Source organism: Leuciscus leuciscus, assembly GCF_965113295.1.
Source record: "Leuciscus leuciscus genome assembly, chromosome: 5".
In the NCBI taxonomy this organism is placed as follows: Eukaryota; Metazoa; Chordata; class Actinopteri; order Cypriniformes; family Leuciscidae; genus Leuciscus; species Leuciscus leuciscus.
The window spans coordinates 4633598-4644279 of NC_138729.1; the positions used below are offsets into that span (position 1 = coordinate 4633598).

At 39.9% G+C, this 10682-nt stretch overlaps 1 protein-coding gene across 1 annotated transcript in view; it reads left to right on the forward strand.

Moving 5' to 3' along the window:
* The first annotated feature begins 312 nt into the window (after window positions 1-312).
* inpp5jb (inositol polyphosphate-5-phosphatase Jb) overlaps window positions 313-10682 on the forward strand; it is a 44688-nt gene continuing 34318 nt past the window's right edge. The window contains exons 1-2 of the mRNA XM_082170964.1: window positions 313-4212; window positions 9157-9683. Coding sequence (XP_082027090.1) covers window positions 9163-9683 — 521 coding nt within the window. The 5' untranslated portion in view covers window positions 313-4212; window positions 9157-9162. The remainder of the gene's footprint in view (window positions 4213-9156; window positions 9684-10682) is intronic.

Consider the following 10682-nt stretch of genomic DNA (forward strand, 5'->3'; position numbering starts at 1 on the left):
CGCCACTGATTGGGACAGCCTATCAGCAATCACCTTCAGCTTTCCGCCAAATTCACCTCCATGGTCAGATTTAGATAAGAGACGAAACCATGGATGAAACAATGGATGAAGACGCAGCAGCTCCATCCCGGGAAGCGATTTATTTATTTATTTATTTTTTTTTTATTTCAGGATGGTAGGGGAAGAGTCATGAATATTCATTAGGAAGTCATCCCCGATTGGTCTTAACCCCAGTGACGGGTAGGTTTAGGGTTAGGGAGGTCATAAGACCCCCAGTGATGGTAGGTTTAGGGGTGGGGTTAGGGGTAGGTCATCAGACCAATCAGGGATGACTTCCCTAATGAATATTCATGAGTCTTCCCCTACCATCCTGGGAAAAAAAATATCGCTCCCGGGAATGTGCCAACCCGTGGCCCCACCTCGCCAGACTATTTAAATTTTCTGAACAATTTAATGATAGTTTTCGCTTCAAGTGTTTGCTTACCAATGAAAGCACTGTGGCAGTAGTAATGCAATATTTAGAAAATGTACTCTTGTACTCTTGATACTCAAGTACTTTTAAAAACAAGTACTTCAGTACTTTTACTTAATTAGACATCTGACTGTAGTACTTTTACTTGTACTTGAGTAAAATTTAGCAAGGGGTATCTGTACTTTTACTCAAGTAATGAAGCTGTGTACTCTGTCCGCCTCTGCAAATAAACAACCCAGTGGACACTCGGGCGGAGGCGTTACCCCTTCTAAGGCCGTGCGGACATTCGACTCGATCTCCCATGTGAGTGTGGACTGGGACAACGAGCCTCTCAGGTATAATGCACTCAGGAGTGGACAGGCGTTCGGAACGGTCAAAAATACGAGATAAGGCATCGGGTTTGATGTTTTTAAGAAGGACGATAAGAAGGGGAAAACTCTAAACGACTGAAAAAAAGTGCCCAACGAGCCTGTCTGGAGTTGAGTTGTTTAGCTGATCTGATATATTCAAGATTCTTATGGTCAGTCCAGACGATAAAAGGTACCCCCGAACCCTCTAACCAATGATTTAAATTTACTGGCCCAGAACTATGGAGGCTGATGGAGATTCAGTGAGCAGGAACGACAACTCCTCTGTGTGATTCCCAGACGTGACGAGGGAGATCAGACCAGTGGTGAAAGTAATGGCAGGAAGTTCTTGTCCGTTAAGTGCATTGACAGAGATCGGGTGGGTGAGTGGAATTATAGAAATCTGGAGGTGTTGTGCCAGGGTGTAGTCCATAAAATTGCCTTGATTAACTACGTTTGCCCATTGCAGTCTTACCAGGAGAAGAGTAATCGATGAGGATTCTTCCACGGCTAGTCCGCCCGACAGTAACCTCAGTCCTACTGCCGGGCTTGGTCTTTTACTGGGCAGTTCCCTAGAAAGTGTCCAGTTCCGCCACAGTAAAGGCAAAGTCCTTTCGCCCTCTGCCATTCTCTCTCCTCCCGGGAAAGCCAAGCTCTACCCACCTGCATGGGTTCGTGATCGAACGTGGGGCTGACCGCATTGCTGATACTGGTAGTAGAATACTCAAAGGGTTGGTGACCCAGAGTCTGACGTACACATTGGTCCCGACGTCGTAGACGCGCGTCCACGCACAAAGCCAACACGATCAGTCCGTCGAGACTCGTTGGAAGTTCCAATGTGAAGATCTCCTTCTGAATGTGGTCAGCCAACCCATGCAGGAACATGTCCCACTGCGCTTCCTCGTTCCATTTGCACTCAGCCACCAATGTCCAGAACTTGATGGAATAGTCGGAGACGGGTCTGTTGTCCTGACGAAGGTCGGTGAGCACGCGGGCCGCCTCACGACCCACCTCATCTCCTCATAGAGTGCTTGGGATGAGGAACAGCACGGATGTTGGTTCTCCCACACCGCCGTTCCCCATTGAGCCGCGTGCCCTGACAGTAACGTCATGACCAAAGCCACCTTAGACTGTTCAGTGGAAAACGTCAGTGGCTGGAGAGAAAAGAATAAAGAACATTTAGTTAAAAATGTTCTGCAATAGTTGGGCTCACCCGTGTAGACTTCGGGTGTGGGTAGGCGCGGCTCATGCTGACGGCCGGTGTTCGTAGGAGCAGGGGGAAGTGACGGTGGGGCTGGCGCAGTGGGAGCTCTCAGTTGTTGGAGTTGGTTGGTGAGCTTGAACACCTGCGCTACCAAGGCCTGTACCATGTGACCTGTAGCCACCATCTGCTCCTCCTGTCGATCCATGCGTGAATTACTGCGGGATGGGAATTCCTGCAGATCGCCTTCCTTTGCTGAATCCATGACAGTGGTCAGATCGTTCTGTCAGGAAGTTGAAGCGGATTCAGTAGCGAGCGAAAAGACTGTTTATTGAACAATAACAACAGTGGTGAATGAATGGGTAAGAATCCAAGAAAATGGCAGGTAACAGAGACACAAGGCAGCGCAGGTACGCAATGGACAAAACCGATCCTCCGTGGATCACCGCAGGAACGACCAGGCAGCCAGGGACAGCGAAGACGAGAAACCAGAGAACGCAAACAGGATCTGGACACAACCACATGAGAACCAAACGATCTGACAACACAGGACAGAATACACAGACATTAAATAGCTGAGCTGACGAGCCGCAGCTGGAGCTAATGATCAGCACAATCAGCAGACACACCCACAACAAGGACACACACACACAGGGAGAGAGAATGAGTCAATGAATCCATGAACCGTGACAGGCTCAGAAAAACACTCGAGTGACTGCAAAAGACCTGCAGGAAGACTTGGCAACAGCCACTGAGGTTTCAGCTTGCACAGTAAGGCGCATACTTTCAATGCCAGAACTTCAAGACATTCACCACAACTGACTCAAAAGCACAAGAAATATCGCCGCCCTCCAATTTGCTCAAAATCATATAAGTTAGCCAAAGTTTTGGGATTCTGTTCTATGGAGTGATAGGGAAAAAAACGTTTCTGCCCTATGGATCAGCGGTATGTTTCGAGGAAGAAGAATGAAGCATATGCTGAAAAAAATGCAGTCTTGTCTCTGCCTACAGTATAGCATGGTGGTGCAGAGGTTTTTGGTCCAATAATTAAAACCTCTGGTTTTCTTTTCAGAATTAAGTAGTAGGAAATTACTAGTCATCCAATTTTTTTATATCAACTATGCATTCTTTTAATTTTGTGAATTGGTATGTTTCCTCAGGGCGCGAAGAAATATAGAGCTGAGAATTATCAGTGTAAAAGTGAAAACTAACACCATGCTTCTTAATAATATCGCCCAACTGGTGTAGCATGTACAGGGTGAAAAGCAATGGTCCTAGTGACTGAGCCTTGCAGTACTCCTTTCTGAACCGATATGACACCTCTTCATTTACTGCTACAAATTGATAAGGGTCAGATAAGATTTGAACCATGCCAATGCAACATTAACATTACATTAATAATGTAACATTAAAGTCTGTACATATTCATTTGCCATTTAAAACTTACAATTATCATACCGAATTGCTAATGGTTTTAATTCTTGCATGAATTTGCATTGTTAATTGATTTTAAAAAAACAAAAAAAACATGCATGCGCGTTGATTGTCATGACAACAGCAAAGCGTTCTCATGCGGCATTTCATTATTTACACCGAAACAAAGCCTATTCCAAAACTAAACCTACACATTTAACACTTTTGCTGCCTTGGAAGAGGAAATGCAAATATAATCTTTATCTACAGCGGAGCTTCAGCGGAATACCATGTGACAAGAGCGCCTCGTCCATGGTGATGATGATTAAATCTCTGACGAAAGCAACGCCAGAAGCTCTGGTGCAATAAGTGCATGAAGCACGAGCAGCAGCTCTGAAGGACAACACTGAACATTCACGTCTTGTCATTGACAGAACGGGTTTCTTTGAACGCGAAACGAGCTCACGTCGAAGAACACCGCGACATCTGCAGATGAAATGCACTCGCCTTTAGCGACCCATTTTCTCCTTCCAGTAAACCTCAAGGTCTTTCGCTGTTAGTGTATCAGGAAGAACGGGCACTGATGTGACACATTGGATCTGAACGTGCTTTCACTTCCATCAGCTCAACCGATATTGTCGCATGATGATGAGCTATTTTGATGTCCGCGAAGCTATTTGAATATATTTATCAGTAAGTCTGGTTTCCAGCGGTGCACATCAGATCTCCTGTCAACATACCATCAGTTCTCTTCAGCCTGCCTTGATCGAGGAAATTGGGTAAGAAAGTCTTTTGCCAACACTATAATTGCGTAAAACTGTAATATGTGATAGACCACAGGTGCAAACATGCATAGTGATTGCATAAATATGATATAATGAAAAACTTTTACATAATATAACGTAATAAGCTATAACATATGTTATTACCATTAAATCTATACACTTAGAATAAACCGATGCTGTTTCTTGCTCATTACTTCAGTTGTGTTTAACTAATACTGGGTTTGCATGTTGTTTTTGTCAGGGTTTTATTTTGTGTTTACTATATTTAAACTATTTTTAAATAAATGCATAAATGTGGGATATTAATCAATGTGTGTGTGTGTGTGTGTGTGTGTGTGTGTGTGTGTGTGTGTGCACGTGTGTCTGAAAGAGAGAAATGCATGTGCATCTGTGGCATTTATTCAGAGGTTGAAAGATCACAAACTGCCTTGCAATGTAATTAGTGCTATCAGATACTGAATGGTTCAAAAGCTTCTTCGTACATCCTCCAAGGAAAAACACACAAGTAGGTCATAATGCACATTAAGGTGACCTTCAGCATTTTCTCAGTTTCTGACCTTATGTGTATAACCATGGCTCAAAAGTAATATTTGGAACCTTACATTATATATTAGACTATCTATAAAATCACTGATATAAAAACAGTACACCTTATGTAGTTAGCTAACTAATTTGGAATGATTTTAATTAGATTTTATAATGGTTCACTCAATTTTAATGAAGTATTGAATCTCATCCACCCCCATGAACATCTCAGTTTTCAAGCTTTTCTAATTATGCCGTTCTCCGCACTCAGCAAATCTATCTATCTATCTATCTATCTATCTATCTATCTATCTATCTATCTATCTATCTATCTATCTATCTATCTATCTATCTATCTATCTATCTATCTACATACACACATATTCAAATATATACACAATGATTCACTGCAAGACTTTCATGTGGGTGTATGTGTGTATATGCATAATCAAATACATACACAATGACTCACTGCATTTGGGGTCATCATTGCTAGGTGGAGTCTATATTTTTGTCTCTTTTCCTTTTCTGCTGGTCACATGCTTTGCGTTATTCCACACCGATAGGCAAATACGTCTAGCTTGACTGTAACAATCTTGTCAATACAAGGAAAGCCTGTCAGGCAGGCGAACACAGAGCACAGCGAGGTGAAGACCATGACTACTGTGCAAATACAAAGACACAGGACTGTGTCTAAATATTTAAAATCTGGTTGTTGGATATTTGAATCAATATTTTTGCATTGATTCTGGCTTTAAGGGTTAGTTCACCCAAAAAGGTAAATTCTTTCATTAATTACTCACCCTCATCATGTCATTGGGGTTAACACTTTCATTCATCTTCAGAACACAAATGAAGATCTTTTTGATGAAATGTGAGAGATTTCTGGCACTCCATTGACAGCTACGCAACTACCACTTTGACGCCTCAAAAAGTTCATAAAGAGATCGTAAAACTAATCCATATGAATTGAGCGTTTAGTCCAAATTTTCTGAAGAGACTCAATCGCTTTGTATGATGAACAGATTAAATTTAGGCTTTTAAAAAACATTAAAATAGGTTTTCAAATGTGTTTTAGGTTTTGTATAATATTAGGCTTTTATGGCTCATATAGTCTGATTTAATGAGAATGTGGAGCTCATACTCGAGGAGGAAAAACAGCTCAGTTTTATGCAGAGGACCAAACTGATCTGCAATTTGGTGCCGTTGCTGATATTTCTATGGCCAAAAAGTAAGATGAAATTCTGATAGCTTGTAATGTAAATCTAGCCTGGAAATCCAGACCTAAATCTGAAAGATTAATGGTCTGGCATCGACTAATGAAAATCGGCCAGCTCGAGGGGCGGCACCAAGCATGCATTTGTAAATATCAACACACGCAATTGGATAACACTATGACCAATCACAACAAGCCCCATACGCTTAGCTACCAGCGGAGCTAACTGATAGATTAGACTCTTGCCGTATCCGGTCGGCAAAACAGCAAAAACGCCCTTCTTGCAAAGTTCATTGTAGCGGCAAAAGCCGTTTCAAACGTTTCATCCATAGCCATCTTGCAATTTTTACTAATGACTTCGCCGTCACAGCGCTGTCGTCTTCTGTTTAGCTCGCCTCTGGCCCGCCTATATCAGATAACTCGATGTGATTGGTGCAGCTCGGATACAAGGGCATATTTAATGAGCATCATTAAACTCGCTGAGCAAATTCAACTTGTGCTCTCGTGAGAACTCTGGATTTCCAGGGTAATGTAAATCAGTAATATCTTTATAACAGTTTAGTAGCCTACTTACATAAAATACATATAACTATCATCTCCCAATAATTTGTCCTAGTAAGGTAATATCTAAATGCTTAGTTGGTTTTATTATCAAACATCTGTTGGAGGGATAAACATATAATGCAATACAATAACAATGATGATTGAGAGATGAACAAATACATGTTTGCTCAAAAGCCTGGTGTATCACATTTTAACATTTTTCGGTACAAGTTTTGATCATGTTGCTATTTTAATCAGAATTCCGTTAATTTTGTGAATTGGGATGTTTCGTTAGGGAGCGGAGAAAAATAGAGCTGAGTAACATCAGCATAACAGTGAAATCTAACGCCATGCTTCTTAATAATATCTCCCAAGGGTAGCATGTACTGGATGAAAAACAACGGTCCTAGTACTGAGCCTTGTGGTACTCCATACTGAAATTGTAATTGATATGACATCTTTAAAGACAGTGCTATTTTCCACTTCTAGTAGTACACAGCAGTCACATTCCTTATTAATAACTAGAGTCTACTGTAGGAAACAGCAATTCATCATTTTTGGTATTTGCAACAAAGCAAGGAGAGTTTTTGAAATAAATGACCCAACTATAAGCAGTGCTTTCCTGTGGGCAGGGAACGTTCACAGCTGTGTCTGTTGTCTAGTCTAGTTTTTTGTCCAGTCCGTCAGCTGTCATTTTAGAGAGCTCACACGAGAATAGAATCCCTCCGAGCTAGAGATGAAACCCATCACCTTGGAAGAGCTTCTGTAGTTTGTTTTACCCTTCAGCTATCATTTCAACCAATTAAATATTACCAGTAACTGTTTTCAGTGTAATATACTGAATATTGTACTGGAAAAAAATAGCATTCTAAAATTGTGCTTACAAGTTTGGGGTGTTGGGGTCAATAATTTTGTTTTGTTGAAAGAAATTAAACTTTTATTCTGGAGGGATGCATACATTGATCAAAAGTGACAGTATATTGTTGCAAAAGAATGATTTCTGAAGGATCATGTGACACTGAAGACTGGAGTAATGATGCTGAAAATTCAGCTTTGATCACAGGAATAAATTACATTTTTAAATAAATTTGAATAGACACAGTCACAGTAAATCGCTGGTGAGAATAAGAGACTTCTTTCAAAAACATGTAAAAAAATCTTGCCAACCCCAAACCTCTGAATGGTTGAGTTTCTGTTAAAGATGCTTTTAAAAATCTTTTGAGATGTAAGATTATGCAACCCAGTGTTATTACAACCCAACCGTGCTCATGTGATTTTGATGAGTTTCTGTTTTTAACTGAAAAACATTAACCAAAAGGATTACAGGGATTTAGCCCATTAAAATACAGCTAGACAATGCAAGTCGCTATGCTAGGTATCCAGTAACTTTCCTGGCCAAACGAAAGGGATCAGTGGCCTTATCCTTGACCTTTGACCCTTAATGGCTTAGTCATCCCAGGATGTGTGTATCTCATTTGCACATTTGTGTTGCCCAGGCAATCCTTTTGTGAAAAAGAAGTGTCCTTAAATGTGCACTAATAGTGTACATCAAATCTTAAAAGTACAGTATATTCCTACAAAACCTGTGTTTGCAGACAATATTAATGAAATAAAAGACACTTAAGTGCACTTAAAGAGAGTACACTTTCATGACTATGCTTGTTAACACACTTAAGTACACTTTTACAAAGTGCACTTAACAATAATGTAATAGTTTTACTTTTTAAATACATTTTAAATTATGTTTTAATAATCTTTTTGTCATCCTTTAAGGAAGTACATTTATTTTGATGTGTCGACTAACATACTAAAGCACATGTAAAGAACTTGATTATAATTTTAACTGTAGTGTGTTACTGTTATTCGATGTTGCATTTAAAGTTAATATATTTTAAATGTACAGTACTTAATTGCAACTTCGTCAAATGTGTATTTATAAATATATTTAAATACAACACATCTTTCAACAGAAATGACATTTTAATTTATCATAAATGCTTGTCAGGACATTTTAACCATATTTCAAAGACAACAGAAGAAATCTTGAACATTTTATATTCACTGTAAAGATTAAGTGCGTCAAAAATACTAAATTCAGCAAATTAATACATTTTCATTTAATTGCAATTAAGTGTCTATAAACATTACATTCAGTTTGCAATTAAATGTATTCTTTTAAAGCATAGTATAAAGTACTCTTTTTAAATGTATGTACTTTTCCTTAAGTTTTTATTTAAACCATTCAGACTCATTTTGCATTTGGAAATGAATGGGAATAGTGTAATATGTCCAAACTGAAAACAAATGCACTCATATAATATGAGCCGTCTATATTTTGAGATGCCAATTTTGTTTTTAATGCTTTTTTTAGGCCTTGTTTCACAGACAGGGTTTAGATTAATCCAGGATTAGGATTTATTAGTTCAATTAGGGCATTTAAGTCGCTTTTATGAACGTGCCATAGAAAAAAACATTACTGGTGTGAATCTTGAGACAAAACAATGGAACTGACTTTTTTTTTTTATGATATATAAGTGCAAGATTCTTTCAGTTGAAACAGCTCAAACATGCATTTCTGTCCGGGACTAGGCAAAATGTAGTTGTTGACATAATGCACATGCTGATTGATTCACCGTTGTGCTTTTCTTTGCTAGATAACAATGGAACCAGATCAGCAAATTCAAAGCCAGTGTAAACCTAATGATCTGGCATCATCTGCACAAGCAAAAGGACCGGAAGAAACGTCCTCCACATCTTCTCCTGCCACTTCTACACCAGCAGCGGCTCCAGCAGCGGCTCCAGCCCGGCCCAGGCGGCCCCAGAGGACCCCGCGAGTGGAGGGATCGATCGACGTATCAGAGCACAACCCTCCTGAATCTCCTAAACCGCAGCAGACGACCAGTCACGCTGAACCGACTGGCCCCGACAACTCCGGTAACCCGTCAGAAGCTCAAACTCAACTCAACGTTGCTAATGTCAGTCATGGTCCTCCGAGTCTGTCTGGACAGAAGATTTCAGGACACGCTGCGACGGCTCGGAGCCACATTTCAATGAGGGCCGCCTCTCTTCCTCAGACCCCATCATTCAGACCTCCAGCCACAGGTCCTGTGTTTCACACTCAGAGGGCCCTCTCTGTCGCGGGCACCGCAGACACTCAGTCGCAGGTCGTGGAGGATTTCAGGTACCGTTTCAACCAGGGTTTGAAATTAACACCCGCCAATACGCCAAACGCGGCTAAAAATCAACTGTGGCGGGTAACGCTGTCATATCACTAGCCAATTTGGCGTTACTTATTATGTTTACTCACTTTGCTGGGGAAGTTCGTGTAAACCAAATCTGAGCAGATTTAGCGCAAATACTCAACTCGTGAGTCATCATTATATATTAAATACAGTGTATTTGCGCATATCTGGCTTACTTGAACACACACGTCACTGCGCAACAAAAAACGGCATGCTTGTTCATTTGCATTGAAGCAATAGCGAAGATTAAAAAGCATTTGGTTAACAGAATATATATATATATAAAACCTGTGACATAGTTAATCTGGTTTATTTTGTATAAAACATTTTTTGGCTAAGAAGTTCTGAATAGCCGGTAACTTAAAAATGTAGTAGCCAAATTGGCTGGTGACTGAGTGAAAAAGTTAATTTCAAACCCTGATTTCAACAATATTGCTCACCCTGATAGGTTTTTTTTTTTTTTTTGGTGATGCACCACAATATATATTTTTTTTTACCAAAACTGAAAATAAATTTGATTTAATAATCAACACTTAAATAAAAACTGAGTTGTATATAAACAATTAAATTGCACATAAGGCAGTTTTTATATCAACTTTTTAATTAAATAATTGTTTCTACTCCCAATTCATTGTTGAAATAAACATTTAAAATGTGATGTAATCATGGCGTGACATTAACACCGTTAAATGCGGGTGGATTTTAGCAGTGGCGAGTAACTGTCTCGATAGGTTGCGAATCGAGTTGAATGCAGGATCTAAACACAAGCAGTTTTTTTCGTTTATTTTAACAAAGAACATTTTAACAACCTCTTAAAGCCAACAGTAACAGACAGCTAAACAGAACCAAACACAGGGCTTAAATACAGCAAACAAATGAGCTAATTAACTAGACACACCTGGGTCATGTTGCATAAACATTATGTTAAGACGGTGTCT